Below are 17,047 nucleotides of genomic sequence, written 5' to 3'. Positions count from 1 at the left end.
TAAATATGAACAATGTCTTTGGCTATCTGATAGCCTCTGATTTCTTTGACCCCGTTTTCTCCCCAATTTCGTTGTATACACTTGGTAGTTACAGTCTTGTCTCATCGCTGCAACTCCCGTACGGACTCGGGAGAGGCAAAGGTTGAGAGTCGTGCGTCCTCCGAAACATGACCCAACCAAGCCGCACTGCTTCTTGACACAATGCCCACTTAACCTGGAAACCAGACGCACCAATGTGTCGGAGGAAACACCGTGGACCTGGCGACCATGTCAGCGTGCACTGCGCCCGGCCCACCACAGGAGTCGCTAGTGCGCGATGGGACAAGGACATCCCTGCCGGCCAAACCCTCCCGTAACCTGGGCAATGCTGGGCCAATTGTGCGCTACCCCATGGGTCTCCCGGTCATGGCCGGCTGCAACACTGCCTGGACTCCAACAGCTTCTGTGATTTCTACGTGTGCAGAATGTTTTTCGTAGGGAGTTATACATGAAAACACATGGGCCTGTTTAAGAGGGCAACTCCACCACTAATTTTCATTATCTCAGCACAATACCAGTGTCAACATATGCAAAAATGTTTTTTGTAGAAAAAAATATAGTTAAAAAAAGTTTGACCCAATTACATCATCAAAAGTTTAAACATTTTAAAAACAGTGATTTTCAAACACTGAGATTCGTGGTGACTTTGGGAGCAAGAAAATAGCCCCCTTGGGGTAGAAACTCGTTGCAAGTTTTGAAAATCCTACCCTGTGATGTCACAGAAGCATTTTTTTTAGGACCTCTCTGCTTATATTTTTAGCCACAGATCATAGAAACGTTTTCACAGTATGCAGACACTTGTTTGGTGCTGGAGGTGATGAATATTAGGTTGAAATGTGGCAGAATTGCCCTTTAACCTAGGTGGCTGGTTGTGGCTCTAGGGCTGCTGTCGGGCGCTTTTTCTTACCCTGCAATCATCGTAAAGTAGGGGATGGTTATTCTTCAAATTATTTAATAAAAGGTGTCGTGTTGGCTCTTGTTGTCGCCACAACTCTGAAGCACTTTTTGCACAACACTTGCATTTGGGTAACATCGGTCTGCCTGTAGCCAAAATACTGCCATACCACTGAAGATGCGCCCTTTTTTGGCACCAAATCAACATTCTTGTTAGCACTAGAAGCACTCATGTTTCTGACACACCCTATGATGTAAAGCCACATAGTTTCTAAACCTCATACAGTAGTCTTTGGTAAAGCCCTTTCTCTCCTCACCAGCATGCGCTTTATGCGGGGACGCTTGTGATTGGCCAGCATGTGCATGCAGTGTCCACTTGTGATTGGTCAGCGTCCTCTGTGCATGTAGAGTCTAGCGGATGTCATTGGAGGTACCGCAGTCTAGTCTTTGTTGTATTGACATTGTCAAAGAACAGAGAAAATTGCAGATTCTTGCGATATGGTTATTGCACGTCAATATTGCAATTTCAATCTGAATTTGATGAATCATGCAGCCCTATAATCTAAGGTTGTGTTGTGCCCATAAATGTACTAACATTTGAACAAAAATTTACATTTCAACTGGTACCACAAAGATGGTTGGAGGTCCGCACATCAGAGAATGTTGACATGAATGGGAATATATGTTGTTTTGAATTATACAGTCAAGCCTCTTTAGGAATCCTATTGAAATCATAGAAATATAGATAATTGAATAGACATGACCATTAAGTTAACATTCGACGGTGGGTGGACCGGCAGTTTGTGGTTATAATAACAAGTTAAAATGTCAGTTCAATTTAAATGTCAATGGTTACCAGCTGAATTGCAGTGGTCTGAAAGGATAGGTCCATTCTATGAATTACATTTCTATGACTTGGGCCCAGTTTTTACTGATCTGGTGAATGAATGAAATTGTATTTTGTGTCAATTCGCAACCCATCCGTAATGGGACTAATTGACACAAACAAACATTACAATAATTCACTGTGGTAATTCAGTGACAATTCTTCTTCCAGTGTTCTCTACAGTGTGCATCGCATAAAGAGTGAAAAAATGTAAGGTATAAATCAATACATTATAGTAAATAAGGCTATCCAAACAGTAATTATATCCCTAGAGCAGTAAAAGAATATACATGCATAAATAAATACAGAAAAATTAAACAGAAGGCATTTGAACTCAGTAGGCTAGTAGGCTAATCTAACCAACTCTGGACAGTAGTTGTAGCATATGTCATAGTAATAAATCAGCTGTAAAAAGTGGTTTTATATGAGCTATGATGGGACCAGATTTTTTCTAATTAGGTCATATGGTAAAACAAAAACAAAAAATGTGGACAAACTCCTGGCCCTAGGGAGGATGAAAACATTAAAATCCTTTACATAGACAACAACTGCGATTGGACAATAAAACTATCATGGCTGAGCTAGCTTTATACAGGGTTGCATCGTGTAGGCCTTTGCATCTGTAATTAAAAAGATACTCATACACTATATCATTACTATTGTGTTGATTGTGTTGAAGAGAGAAAAGGCCATACTGTACAAATCAGGAGGACTGATGGGAAGAGGACAAGAGGTGGGACAAAGGAGCGACGGGGAGGGTGTGAATAAGGGTGAAAGTCAAGATATTAGTGTGTGACTGTGTGTCCATTTCAAATAGAGGCAGTCCTTGCCATGGCAGTTTAGACACTAGACTAAGGTAAGGTGTGTGCTGTTTGAGTTTTCCAACTTTTCGATCTAGACTACTATGTCATATTGTGATCTCAGACAGCAGTCTATTCCAAATCAATCTCATGTTAACCCCACAACAACACTAGCAGTCTTGCAACCTTTTCAAGTCCTGTTCTTGGTTTTCTGTTGTTTATCATGTTTGAAAGAGGAGGGGCAAGGTACCCTAAATGCCCCCTTAACGAAAAAAGATTGCAGTCAGAGCCCAGTATAACTTTAGTACACTGCAGTATACCACGTCCAAAATAACATTTTTATTTACTGCAATAATTTTGAAGTGTAACTGCAGTTAGACTGCAGTATAACTGCGTCCAAAATACCACAGTTGACTGCTGTCACTGCACTTTTTTGTAAGGGCCAGCTTTACATGGCTGTAAGCGAGACACTGTCTAGTACTCTAAACGCCTGCATTTTCCCTTACAAAAAAAGATTGCCGTTTAGAAACTGCAGTAAAAGTTCACTAACTGCAGTCAACTGTGGTATTTTTATTGCAGAATAACTGCAGTAAAAAAACATATATTGGACCCAGTGTTTGCAGCATAATGCAGTTATACTGCACTCTTACTACAGTTATACTGCACTCTGACTGCAATCTTTTTTCATACGGGTTAATGTGCACAAGGTGTGTGTGTATTTTGAGTGAGTGAGAAAGAGTCTTCTGCCCTATCATGACAGTGGCTATGAAAAATGTCAGTGTCACGCACATTAAATGTATAATGTATGGATCGAAAGTATTTGTGTGTGCGCGCTATGACAGACAATGCACTCAGCATAGGCCAGGCCTATAATTAGAAAAACTGGATTAGCAACATGTGTATATTATTCCAACTATTAACAATACCTTAATGGAATTAAACTAGGTAGGCGCAAACACATGATCGACTACTATGCTGCGAGTGGCGACCAATTCTAATCGACCCAGTCGTTCATCTGGCTGGTTTAGCTACTGTAACGTTATATCTGAACAGCGATACAACATAACTGTCCATCCAGTATTGCTTCATTTCGCCCTATGCGACTGCCTGATAAATGTATTATCACAAAAAACCAGAGCAAAATTGACCCTGGTGGCCCGTCGCGATATCAACAGTCAGCTACCCTGCTTCTGTTCGGGTGCGGGTGACGTGAACAGCAGTGGCAACATCTAATGAGTAGCGGCCTAGTAGTATGCTACGAGTCTGACACAACACAACATCACGGTCGACCGTGTATCATCACAAGCACACTAGTAGGTAGCGCAAATGGAAAAGGGATGCGGTGCAGCAGCAACTGTGACCGCGAATGACCTCTCCATAGCTATAACCCCCTCCTATCTCCTTACCATCTAGGTTAGCTAGATGTTTCACTTTACACCACTACATTTCAGGGCACACTTGCAAACAAATGTATGTCGACCAAATGTCGTCCACCATGCAAATGTTTATAATAACATGTGACGTTGAAAAGCTAATCAATGATGGAGAAAAAAAAAATACACTTACAATTCCGTATGTCCGAAATGAACACCGCTAATCCGCGCATCCCATCTCCCTTCGACACAGCCGGCATTTTTACTCGTTTCTCTGTCCTCACTCCGGCCTTTCTCGTAGAAAATGAATTGTCGACGGTCAGCTATCAAACGTCAGCTGGTGTTACAGTACAGTGTATGTTACCTTGTTTCCTAGCTAGTTAGCCAGCTAACCAACTTTTAACAGTTTCTTTCCTTGGCGTTTTACCAAAGATAGCACGTTTATAATAGCTTGTTAGCACATTTGCTAGCTATGTAGATTAGCTAGTTTGGATGGCCGTGCCGTGGATCAACTCAGCAAGCCAGCAGTATTGGTTACTCCAAGTGTATCCGTGTTAACTAGCCGACGTTTCCGCTGGCTAGCAAATTCATTCAAACCTTTCCTTCGTTCACGAGCAGATGACCGTTAAAGTACACTCAGTTGTAACTAACTATATTTACCCGCTAAATATATTAAAGTTATATATACAGGTATCAGAGAAAAAGCAGAATGCCAAAAAATAGCGACTCGGTCTGATCTTTGACTGTCAGTGAGTCACGCACGGCAAGCTAGCTAAACAGCTAACGTTAGCTGGCTAGCTAGCTATATCAAACGTTGGAAAACATCACCAGTTGACCGTGATCAGTCAGCACACAATCGTATTTCCACGATGTATCTATTCCAATAATGACGTGTGTCTGATGGCTAAACGAAGACAATTCGATGTCGTCAATAATTTATGTGAATTCGCTACTCGGTAGCCTTGGACAAGGCTCGTGACAGCACAAGCAGCGCGACCACTAGACGTGTTCGTTTTGCGCAGACTCTGGCGCTTCTTTTTCGCTTGTCTCGCACTCACCAGTGTTGTAAACAACATTCGCGTGAGCAGCAATAGTGGAATCAGCGGTTTGCCTTCAAAATAAAAGTCCCCCATTGAAACTAATGAAACATAAACAATCTGTGAAATCATGCCTCAGTTATGGACTAGATAATGCTAAACAAGGTTGCAATATTGTTATATAAATTCAACAAAAGACAATTATTAGTTAATTTGACCCCAAAAAGTTGACAAAAATATTAGCATCTTAGTTCTTATTGCAGGACTCTGAAACCACTGAAATTAGCAACATTAAGCTCACCAGTCAGCCTGTATATTGAAAATTCATATTGCACTGTGCAGCCTAACCTATGGATTGTACACCGATTAAATGGGGTATCACCATAGTGCCCTCTAAGCTCACCACAAAGCTCACAGCCCTGGGACTGAACTCCTCCCAATGCTACTGGGTCCTGGACTTCCTGACGGGCCGTCCCCTGATTGTGGTCTTCAGAAGGAACCAGGCTGGGCACGGCTCCATCCTCATCAATGAAGCCACCTGGAGATGGTCAAAAATGTCAAGTTCCTTGACGTACAAATCTCAGAGGAACTGAAACGGTCAAACCAGACGGACATCGTGGTTAAGAAGGTGCGACAGCGACTCTTCAACCTCAGGAAGCTGAAGAAATGTGTCTTCTGCGAGGGCCCTCACAGTTTTCTACAGGAGCTCCATCAAGAGCATATTGTCGGGCTGCAACTCTACGGCAACTCTACTGCTGTTGACCGCAAGGCTGGACAGAGTGTGGTACGCTCAGCCAAACGCACCATTGGGTGCACATTTCCTGAACCTCCAAGACCCCTACAACACCAGGTGTCGCAGGAAGGTAAAGAAGATCATCAAGGACCTCAAAACCCGAGCCACAGCCTGTTCCATTACTCAGATGTGGGCAGTATAGAAGCATCATGTCAAAAACTGTGACTGGCCAATAGCTTCTAACCCCAGACCATCAGGCTGCTGAATAGTCACCACTAGGCAGCTACATGCTCCCCCTGTTCCCCTCCTGCCCCCCAGACTTCCTACCCCTGCAACCCTGTGCATCTGACTAAGAAACTAATGTAATCTAATCTATCAGCCTATTCAGTGACACTCAAAGAACAGAACTGTGTAGAGTTTACACAAATATTAGCGTCTTAGCTCTTATTGCAGGACTTTGAATGTGGGAAATCAACTTCCCAGTCTGTCTATTGTGTGTATTGGACATTCATATTGCACTGTACAGCCGAAACCAGTGGTCATCAATTACCCCATTATTTCTATTTCTACTTTGCACTTTCTTCCACTGCAAATCTACCATTCCAGTGTTTTACTTGCTATATTGTATTTACTTTGCCACCATGGCCTTTTTTGCCTTTACCTTCCTTATCTCACCTCATTTGCTCACATTGTATTTAGACTTATTTTTCTACTGTATTATTGACTGTATGTTTGTTTTACTCCATGTGTAACTCTGTGTTGTTGTATGTGTCGAACTGCTTTGCTTTATCTTGGCCAGGTCGCAATTGTAAATGAGAACTTGTTCTCAACTTGCCTACCTGGTTAAATAACGGTGAAATAAATTAATAAAAATAAATTAATAAAACCTTATCGATCTTCAAGGCATTCCTAGTCGATCATCAAACATTTCTGTAGAAAAGCCAATGATAAAGGCTTGCGCTCCTTCTTTTTATTATTTGTGTTGCACTGTTGGCGGTCGGTGCACTTGATTCAGAAGCCCTGGCACCGGGTAGGCAAAGTGTTCCCATTATTTAACCATTTAATTTGTCTGAAAAGATTAACTCTGCCTGCCTGGAGGACCGGGAGATCTGTTGGTAAATCGAGTGTGCCTACTGCGCTGGCCAATCAGATAGCTCAAATCACACTGCCTACAGCTTTTAAAACAATGACCAGAGGGACACTGTCAAAGAATACAGCAAGAGCTGCTGTTTTTATAAGTGAGTTCATGTTTAAGTTTCTATTCAGCACTGTTTTTATTCAATACTATTACAAAACATAAAACGCTCATGTCTACAGTCCAATATGAATGTTAAATAGGCACAATAGGCTGTATAATCAGCTGATTTCCCACAGTTAACGTTCCCCAATAAGAGGTAAGACACTAATATTTGTATAAACTCTACATAGTTGTGATCTGTGGGTGTCACCGAGTAGACTGATAGCTCATTTCATGGGTGCGCGATCCATAGGTTAGGCTGTATAGTGCAATATGATTGTCCAATACACACAATAGACTGACTGGAAAGGTGATTTTCAAAAGTCAAAGTCCTGCAATAAGAGCTAAGCCGCTAATATTTTTGTAAATTCTACATCGTTGTGTTCTGTACATGTCACTGAGTAGGCTGATACCCAATTTCATGGGTGCAAAATATAGGTTAATCTGTACATTGCAATATGAATGTTCAATAGACATAGGTTGACTGGTGAGCCTAATGTTGCTCATTTTAGTGGTTTCAGAGTCCTGCAATAAGAGCTAAGAAGCTGATATTTGTGTAGACTCCAACAGTTGTGTTCTGTAAGTGTCACTGAGTAGGCTGATATCCCATTTAATGGGTACATAATCCATAGGTTAGGCTGTACAGTTCAATGTGAATGGCCAATAAACACAATAGACTGACTGGAAAGGGGATTTCCCACAATCAAAATCCTGCAATAAGAGCTAAGATGCTAATATTTGTGTAAACTCTACATAGTTGTGTTCTGTGGGTGTCACTGAGTAGGTTGATACACCATTTCATAGGTGCACAATCCATAGGTTATGCTGAGCAGTATATATAAGTATGCCCCAATGCAATTCTGAATTGCAATTATATATATATATAAAACAGCGGCCTCCCGAGGGGCACAGTGGTCTAAGGTACTAGCTGTGCCACTAGAGAACCTGGTTCGAGTCCAGGTTTCGCAGCTGGCCGCGACCGCGAGACCCATGGGGCGGCGCACAATTGGCCTAGCGTCGTCCGTGTTAGGGGAGGGCTTGGCCGGCAGGGATGTTCCTGTCACATCGTGACGGGTCAGGCGCAATGCACACAATGCACGCTGACACGGTCACCAGATAGGTGTAAGGTGTTTCCTCTGACACATTGGTGCTTCCGGGTTAAGCGGGCGTTGTGTCAAGAAGCAGTGCAACTTGGCTGGGTTGTGTTTTGGAGGGCGCACGGCTCTCGACCTTCGCCTCTCCTGAGTCCATACAGAAGTTGCAGCGATGGGACAGGACTGTAACTACCAATTGGGGAGAAAAAGGGGTAAAAAATAAATACAATTAAATATATATGTATATACATAACAACATTCCAACCTTTCTTTGTTGAATTATCTAGTCCAATTGTGCCATGACTATACTATTTTTATCAGTTTGAATCAGTTTCAATGGGGGACATTTATTTTGATGGCGAACCGCCGATTTCACTATTGTTTCTCACACTAATGTTGTTCACGACATACACAATAACTCATTGGTGGAATGTTGACGATTTGCTCATCTCAAAGTTGGACCCTTGGGTGGCACAAAATCTGCCATATTTAAATTACTTTAAGTGCATTTTTTTACATGGCATATTATTTTAATGACAAAGATTTGAGAGAAATAATACAATTGTTTTATAAATGGAGTCTGGCTTTTTAACTGAAGTAAGTTGGTTTCTTGCCCCCCAATATAAATGTGTCCATCCTTTGCCTTTCACCTTTCTTTTAATCTTATTTAAGTTTTATTTAACTAGGCAAGTCACTTAAGAACAAATTCATATTTACAATGAAGGCCTAACTTTCCTCTAGTCATAGCAGTAAGCTCAATGTTACTAGCTGGTACTACTGCTATGCCTCATCAATAATGTCTGCTCTGCACTTTCTGCAAATACTAAACAAATGAAGCGCTTGACCAAATTGAAACTAAAGCCTAATATTGAGCATACCAATGAAACCCAGTTTTTTAAAACGTATTTATTACCAATTGTAATGTGAAAGACATTGATTTGATGATGTGTCATGGTCAGGTTAATTATCTATTTTTGTGAGTGTTATCGTCCTCTGGGAAAGGTGGTGGTCAATATTTCAATCTTTCAGATGAGACCTCCAACTGAAGATCTGTTCTGACTCTTTTAGGGCCAGTTTTCCAGAGCATTGCTGGACTTAAAATCCCTTGACACCTCTGATACCATATTTGCTTCAGTGTCCCTAGCCTGTTGGCTCCACTGCAACGCTTCCCTGTTCAAATAAAGGTGCATAAGAACATTTGCAATTGCAAGTGGGGCTCCGGAGTGGCGCAGCGGTCTAAGGTACTGCATCTCAGTGCTAGAGGTGTCACTACAGACACTGGTTCGATTCCAGGCTGTATCACAACCGGCCATGATTGGGAGTCCCGTAGTGCGGTGCACAATTGGCTCAGTGTCATCCGGGTTAGTGTTTGGCTGGGGTAGGCCATCATTGTAAATAAGAATTTGTTCTTAACTGACTTGCCAACAACTGAGACATAAGTGACTATTAGACATGTGACTAACAGAAATTGAATAATGTGTCCCTGAACAGAGTACAGGCCTCGGTGTAACGTTCATTCCTTAAACGATAAACGTGAATCTGACCATCAACCCGGTGAGACAAAACCATGACTCGTCAGTGAAGAGCACTTTTTGCTAGTCCTGTCTGGTCCAGCGATGGTGGGTTTGTGCCCATAGGCGACAATGTTGCCGGTGATGTCTGGTGAGGACCTGCCTTACAACAGGCCTACAAGCCCTCAGTCCAGGCTCTCTCAGCCTGTTGCGGACAGTCTGAGCGCTGATGGAGGGATTGTGCGTTCCTGGTGTAACTCGGGCAGTTGTTGTTGCCATCCTGTACCTGTCCCGCAGGTGTGATGTTCGGATGTATCGATCCTGTGCAGGTGTTGTTACACGTGGTCTGCCACTGCGAGAACAATCAGCTGACCGTCCTGTCTCCCTGTAGCGCTGTCTTAGACGTCTCACAGTACGGACATTGCAATTTATTTCCCTGGCCACATCTGCAGTCCTCATACCTCCTTGCAGCATGCATAAGGCACGTTCACGCAGATGAGCAGGGACCCTGGGCATCTTTCTTTTGGTGTTTTTCAGAGTCAGTAGAAAGGCCTCTTTAGTGTCCTAAGTTTTCATAACTGTGACCTTAATTGCCTACTGTCTGTAAGCTGTTAGTGTCTTAATGATGTTCCACAGGTGCATGTTCATTAATTGTTTATGGTTCATTGAGTAAGCATGGGAAACAGTGTTTAAACCCTTTACAATGAAGATCTGTGAAGTTATTTGGATTTCTACGAATTATCTTTGAAAGACAGGGTCCTGAAAAAGGGACGTTCCTTTTTTCTGGGTTTATTTTGCGCAATGGCACTGTCGGTGTGTTCGAAGCATGAACGCTGCGCCACTCGGGAGCCCCTAGTGGTCATATACTTAGTTATTGACGAGCACTACCTACATGATAGATTAAGCAAAGATCTTAATCCAATAACCTTTCTTTAGACAGAATTGTAGCAGTTTTAGCCAACCACAATCATAGCTGAATTTGAGGTTAAAGTGTGAACCAATGAGAAATATTTATGCGAAACTGGGGCTGTCGTATGGGAGGTGCCAGCAACACGGATCCAATCAGGAACCGTATTTTGCGTCAAAGGGTGGGGGCTCAAAGGTGTGCGTTTTAATACCACTGTACGTCTGCATCCATGCCCACACGGAATTGAAATGGCGGAGACTACGGACAGAATGGAGGTAAGCGCAGTGGTGTAACACATTTTAAACTACGTATAATTTGTTTCTGTAGTTTGAAATGTAAGTATTTTCACTAAGCTAAAGTAACTATATTTCCAATGTCATTGTAGCCGGCGGAGCCTGTTAGTTCAGAGAACACACGCACTTCACTATCAAAGCATCCATTTTAGCCAGGCACCCTACACGGCAAGGCTCATTCATTTGTCGTCACGTGTTTGCTAGCACAGCAAACTCTTACTTTGTATACGCGGTTGTCATATAATTCTAGTTACTGATTTATGAATATATTTGGGAAATTGATTAGTAATGACAGAAGTATATGTTGTGTGAGCCATCGCTAGCTCGCACATCGGGGTTAGACCGCATGGGCGCTAGGTTAGCAATGCTAACCAGCGTTTCACAAAGCGAATCTGGCTCACTTTGCCGGCATTTTATTTATGTAGCTCAAGGTCCGTCTTAATCCAAATGCGTTTCGTTAACTACATACGTTAATAATTGTTAGTCATTGGTGTTAACTAGTTAGTTCTAATCTGTGCTTCTAACGTTACCTAGCCGGCAGCCCGGGAGGAGTTATTAACCAATATTTTAACTCGATTTATTTGAGTTAGTTTGTGTCCTGCCAATCCTTGAATAAGGCATAGCTCATTTAATTAGTGGAGCTCGCTAGTAACGTTATGTTCAGTGCGCCCCATTCGATTAACTCTTTCTACTTTTTTAGTTTCTGTCTCAACGTTACATGTAAGTCAGTGAAGGCCTAAATCACCATGTGCTTTCTCTCCCCCTTTGTGCTCGGAGAAAATAATACTTCATGCACTACACTGAACTTGGGTTTAGCTACAACTACGTAAATTTAACACCACACACCCGTACTTCCAATTGTATCTAATTCGTTGGAAGTATTGTACAATGAACTTAAGTTTATTTTTTTGAGCAACTTAGTCAATACTAAACACCATCTATTCAATGGTAATTTTATATCGGCATGTTCTACCTGGCTGTAACTGGTTTGGCTGGACCACCTTCATACATGTCAAATGGTCATTGCCAGTCTGGGGTTGGTTGTGACTGGTATCTCTTTTGGTGAGATTTCTCAGGGGGAGAGCTCGGCCAAGCCAGCAGCAGAAGACATGACTTCTAAGGACTACTACTTTGACTCATATGCCCACTTCGGTATCCATGAGGTAGGTATTGCCGAAAAAATAGTCATTTAAATGTTTGTTTGGTGAGGAAATTGGTACCACAACCAAGATGGTTGAAATGTAATGTAAATGTAAAGACCCATGTTATGCTGCTATGAACCAAATTGTGGTCAGCCCATCTGAAAAAAATACAATGAGGCTATTGAGATGGGTGGTACATTGTCAAATGTTCAAGCATGTATATTTCCCAGTTGGAAGGACTCACCTCGTTAAGCGTTGCCTTAACTAATCTCATGTCCTGCTCTGTAGGAGATGCTGAAAGATGAGGTGCGCACCCTGACCTACCGGAACTCAATGTTCCACAACAAGCACCTGTTCAAGGACAAGGTGGTGTTGGACGTGGGCAGTGGGACTGGCATCCTCTGCATGTTTGCAGCCAAAGCGGGGGCTAAGAAAGTCATAGGCGTAAGTACCCCCACCTTGTTTGCGAACGGGGAGGAGACTCATACCTCGTTTATTGCCATGCACTGTCAAGTCTGTAGTACTTTCAGAACTTGTGATGCAGCTTCACCATTCTTTGTGTGACATGTCTCTATTGTCATACCATATTGTGTATGCATACCTGTTTTTATCTCACAGATGTGAATGCTTTGCATCAAGACCTGTTTTATTTGCTTTATAATGAATGCATAGAAAGCCCATGAATTCCCAGTAGGCTTCAATTGCCTTGATGGGTTCACAAAAGGACACCATGGTTCTGGTTAGTTGTCATTACCTGAGACACTCAAAGGCCTGCTCTCTAATCCCTGCTTTTGTTTTCAGATTGAGTGCAGCAGTATTTCTGACTATGCTGTGAAGATTGTCAAGGCCAACAAAATGGACCATAGTAAGTCAATACTTCCCCCTGCCGCTTCAGTTTTCAGTCACCCTTTACCTCAAGCCAGGTTGAACCATTGTAATGTTATGGCTATTTAGTTGTAACTCATCCCTATTTTCTCCCCATTCAGTTGTGACCATCATCAAGGGGAAGGTGGAGGAGGTGGACCTCCCTGTAGAGGGAGTGGACATTATCATCTCAGAGTGGATGGGCTACTGCCTCTTCTATGAGTCCATGCTCAACACTGTCATCTACGCCAGGGACAAGTGGCTGGTATGTTCCAGTCAGTATATTTAATTAGTACGTTATGGAATAGACTTAAATGCTTGTTTGAATGTCTTAACTGCTCTCATTCTCTATATTGAAATCTTCAGGAACAAGTGGCATGTGTTAAACTGTTTGGCCATATACCAAGGCTTTTAGGAGATTAAGTTCCTGACTTGCTGTGGAATTGACCATAAAGTAAACCTCATTCCAGTGGGTCTCGCCAGCAGCGTTGCTGGGTTGACTTATTGGGAACATTTCAGATATTATAGCGCTGATGTAAACTAAACTGTCTTCCTTACCATGTATAAATGCGTGTGCTGTAACAATATTCAGTCAGATCAAATTATGCATTTTTGAAGTGTATTGTATTAGTTACTTTCTGTCTGGAGTTGGCTTCCCTCTTTGGAGGCTCAACACCCCATGCAGACTGATGTGCACACCCCACAAGCAGTCATTGTGCCATGATTCCACACAGCCACTAAATGTCAGGCCTCTGAATAGCCTGTTAATCTGTCATTCCTAACTGTATTAACCTGCCATGCTCTTTTCCCCTCTTCCTTTCTGTCTCCCAGAAACCAGAGGGCCTGATTTTCCCAGACAGGGCTACCCTGTATGTCACAGCCATTGAGGACAGGCAGTACAAGGACTATAAAATCCACTGTGAGAATTCCTCTAAATTTTGGGGTAATGTAGTTGGTGCGAATTGGCCAGCGTTGTATCCATGTTTTTGGTTCGAGAGGAGATAGTAAAGGGACTTTGTCATTGGATTCTGTGGTCAATGACTTATCGAAGCAGATTCAGAACACTCACCGTTGAGTTAGTCAAAGGAGCCAAAAGCATATTTTAGACTCTGCAACAATTTGTGATATAACATTTACTTGTACTGTGTTTTTATTAAGATCACTATATTGGTCAATTGCACAAGGTCCAACCTAAATGTTACTATTGCTTTTAATCCAAATGCTCCAAAAGATGGAGAGGTGCAGGGGATGCCACACTGGGTCCCTGGGGAGTTAAATGCCTTGCGCAATGGAATCTAGGATTTGATACCAGCAACCCTCCAGTTGCTGGTTCGCCTCTAATTGCTAGGCTACCTGCCACCCCTGTAGTAGTTGTCCATATCAGCTCTGCTCTAGCTGGCTAACAAGTCTGGACTTTGAAGTGTGCACTTCTAGACCTAGCAAAGCTAACCATGTTCTTTGAAAGGAAAGACTAATGCCCAGACAACAATTTAATATCAAGTTGATTTTTAAACTTGCCATCTGCCCAGGTGTGGTGGTAACCCAATATCTTCTCTGTAACAGGGTGGGAGAATGTGTATGGTTTTGATATGTCCTGCATCAAGGAGGTGGCCATCAAGGAGCCCCTAGTGGATGTGGTGGACCCCAAACAGCTGGTCAGCAGCGCCTGCCTCATCAAGGTGAGTCAATCACACTCAGCAGCCTCCCCCAAAACACACAGTTCTCTGACCCCCCCCCCCCACTTGGAATCTGATTACTTGACTGAACCTATTGTGACTTTTCGTGTCAACACCACATCTCCACTTAATCCCACCAGTTCAAACAGGATTTTGCATTTCTTGTCATCGGAGTCTCACGTTGTTTCCCCCCCTCCACATTGTCCCCAGGAGGTGGACATCTACACAGTGAAGATCGACGACCTGTCCTTCACCTCGCCCTTCTGCTTGCAGGTGAAGAGGAATGATTACATCCACGCTCTCGTCACGTACTTCAACATCGAGTTCACGCGCTGTCACAAGAGGACGGGCTTCTCCACCAGTGAGTCTAGGCTCAGCCCCCCCCCCAGTAAACCTTCTGCACCACAGTAATAGATTTGTTCACTGAATCCTCATAAATGAAGTCTATGTTAAATGACAGGCCAAGTCATCAATAGTTGAGAATAAATGTAAGACAGAAACTACGGCGCAGAAACAATCTGGTTTTTAAGGGATATTTTGTTACGTGAAGTCATATTAAACCTGTCCTGTTTCTCCTCTCCCCAGGTCCAGAGTCCCCCTACACCCACTGGAAACAGACTGTATTCTACCTGGACGACTATCTGACTGTGAAGACTGGAGAGGAGATCTTCGGCAACATCAATATGAAGCCCAATGTCAAAAACAACGTAAGAGGAAAAACCTCCCCGTCTAAGTTTGTTAGGACACTTTTTTAGTCTCCAAGCCCACTTTTTTTATTTTTTTTATTAAACCTTCTGTTGGTTTGAGTGTCTTGTAAGTCTGTTTACCCCCTCCTATTTTTCTTGGGTATAATTTTCCCAAACTAGAAATGATTACATTTCTCTGTTCTGTCTCATGGTGTTCCGTACTGTTCTTTGGTTTAAAGCTGGGTGCTTATCCAGTGTCCACTCTTTTTAACCTGTTTTTGTATGTCTTTTTTTTGTTTGCAGAGAGACCTGGACTTCACCGTTGACATAGACTTCAAGGGTCAGCTCTGTGAGGTGTCCAAGACCTCAGAGTACAGAATGCGTTAGGTGCCCTCTTCTCCCACACCCCATTGTGTGTTTGTGAAAGGGGAGTGCTGAAGGAAGATCAGGGGTCAGTGTGTGTCTGTATGATCACTTAATTCTCATCCTCCAGAACTTGACTAGTACTCCTAAGCAATGTTTGAAATATTTTTTTCTTGCTTTCTTGTAATGTTTGATTAGATGTTCTGAGGTTTAAAACGTCAAAGACCAGTGGAAAGACATGGCGAGTCATTGTGCAATAGTCACTGAAATCATGTTTTTACATGTCTAAGTTCAGCTCGTGATCTTAGCCTGTGCTTAAACTCAACAGACACTGACCCCCCTCACCTGCCTGTACATAGTGTTATTGTTCAGTCACATTGGCCTCTGTTGTACAGGCACGGATCTTGTTGACATGGCAACCCCCCCCTTTACATAAGAAGCGCCTCCTGTGACAGGTTTGTACCCCCCCGCCAGCCAATTAGATTGTCTGTTGGGGGGGGGTGCAAGTCAGCCATTGGTGTATTTTAAATTCCAAATGAGAGTAATTGAAGGAAATCCTCTCCAGGCTGTAAAAAGCAGTTGTAGCTGTGATATCTGACTACCATTCAGCTCATCTTGAATCATCATGTCTGTTTGGATAGCTCTGTGCTGATGACCTCCCCTTTCACGAGACTGACGGTAAGCAGTTTGTTCTCATCCAGCAGGTGTGGGTGATGTAGTCTAACCATGGAGCAGTTATAATTTCCCCAATTCAGATTGGTCTTTTCTCAACCTGTTCCCTGTTCTAGCAATCAGAATTCATAAAAGCCCTAGTGATGTATGGTTTATTGGGACCACAAGGCATCCATGCTTGCCAGTGCTGGACTAAACAAGATCCCTTTAACCTGTTGTCGTCCCTGCCTGGATTCAATAGCATTGGTTTAGCCAATCCCAGGGGCCCTTGTTTGCTGGATTCGGTCTGGTTTGCCCTCTAGTGCAAAGTGCAGCACGTAATTCTGAAACAAATGTATTGCCAGACCGCCAGCCAGAAGGGGCCGATGTCAACCTCTGAGATTGGTCATCTCCAGTGTGGGCTATGCAGGGTGGAGATGAGTTAGACCGGTCTGTTTCATGTTACGTTTTTTTGTCCTTGCTGATTTATGTGACTTCTTGAGTGTGGACCATCACGTTTTTTCTCATCTTTTTAAAAAATAAAATAAAAAAGGAAAATAATTTGTCCTGTCTATTTTTGCCCTTCTGTTCAGGTAAAATTGATAAGGTCTTTGGCAATTGGAATAGAGTTGGCTCCAAAGAAACATTTTCATAAATAGTTTTGCTTAAACTTTTCAGGCTTTGTATAGTCATTGATTAAACTACACTGCTCAAAAAAATAAAGGGAACACTAAAATAACACATCCTAGATCTGAATGAAATAATCTTATTAAATACTTTTTTCTTTACATAGTTGAATGTGCTGACAAAAAAATCGCGCAAATAATCAATGGAAATCCAATTTATCAACCCATGGAGGTC

The 17,047-nt window shown here is 42.6% G+C and overlaps 2 protein-coding genes across 10 annotated transcripts in view; one reads left to right on the top strand and one right to left on the bottom strand.

Moving 5' to 3' along the window:
- ap2a1 (adaptor related protein complex 2 subunit alpha 1) overlaps nucleotides 1-5,033 on the bottom strand; it is a 55,845-nt gene extending 50,812 nt beyond the window's left edge. For 5 of the 6 annotated variants that reach the window (XM_014192246.2, XM_014192247.2, XM_014192249.2 and 2 more), the window contains exon 1: nucleotides 4,186-5,032. In XM_014192246.2, coding sequence (XP_014047721.1) covers nucleotides 4,186-4,252 — 67 coding nt within the window. In that variant the 5' untranslated portion in view covers nucleotides 4,253-5,032. Of the gene's footprint in view, nucleotides 1-4,185 lie in introns of all 6 variants that reach the window. The other variant, XM_014192245.2, reaches the window with a different exon arrangement.
- Nucleotides 5,034-10,678: 5,645 nt separating this feature from the next.
- On the top strand, nucleotides 10,679-16,749 carry prmt1 (protein arginine methyltransferase 1). Of its 4 annotated transcripts, none has more exons than XM_014192163.2 (10): nucleotides 10,679-10,786; nucleotides 11,881-11,967; nucleotides 12,235-12,390; nucleotides 12,748-12,811; nucleotides 12,933-13,075; nucleotides 13,642-13,753; nucleotides 14,374-14,489; nucleotides 14,697-14,847; nucleotides 15,072-15,193; nucleotides 15,476-16,745. In XM_014192163.2, the coding sequence occupies exons 1-10, from the start codon at nucleotides 10,760-10,762 to the stop codon at nucleotides 15,557-15,559; spliced, it is 1,062 nt and encodes a 353-aa protein (XP_014047638.1). In that variant the 5' UTR covers nucleotides 10,679-10,759; the 3' UTR covers nucleotides 15,560-16,745.
- The last annotated feature ends 298 nt before the right edge of the window (nucleotides 16,750-17,047 follow it).

The sequence above is a fragment of the Salmo salar genome, chromosome ssa03 (assembly GCF_905237065.1).
Source record: "Salmo salar chromosome ssa03, Ssal_v3.1, whole genome shotgun sequence".
Taxonomy (NCBI): domain Eukaryota; kingdom Metazoa; phylum Chordata; class Actinopteri; order Salmoniformes; family Salmonidae; genus Salmo; species Salmo salar.
Note: the sequence above shows the minus strand (reverse complement) of the source record. Positions and strands in the feature narration are given on the sequence as shown.

Excerpts from the sequence above, each read along its gene's own strand:
- prmt1 (XM_014192162.2), top strand. The coding sequence starts at position 10,760 with ATGGCGGAGACTACGGACAGAATGGAG. Across the intron at positions 12,812-12,932 it reads GGCCAACAAAATGGACCATA|TTGTGACCATCATCAAGGGG; the intron begins GTAAGTCAATAC and ends CTCCCCATTCAG. Across the intron at positions 13,076-13,641 it reads ACGCCAGGGACAAGTGGCTG|AAACCAGAGGGCCTGATTTT; the intron begins GTATGTTCCAGT and ends TCTGTCTCCCAG.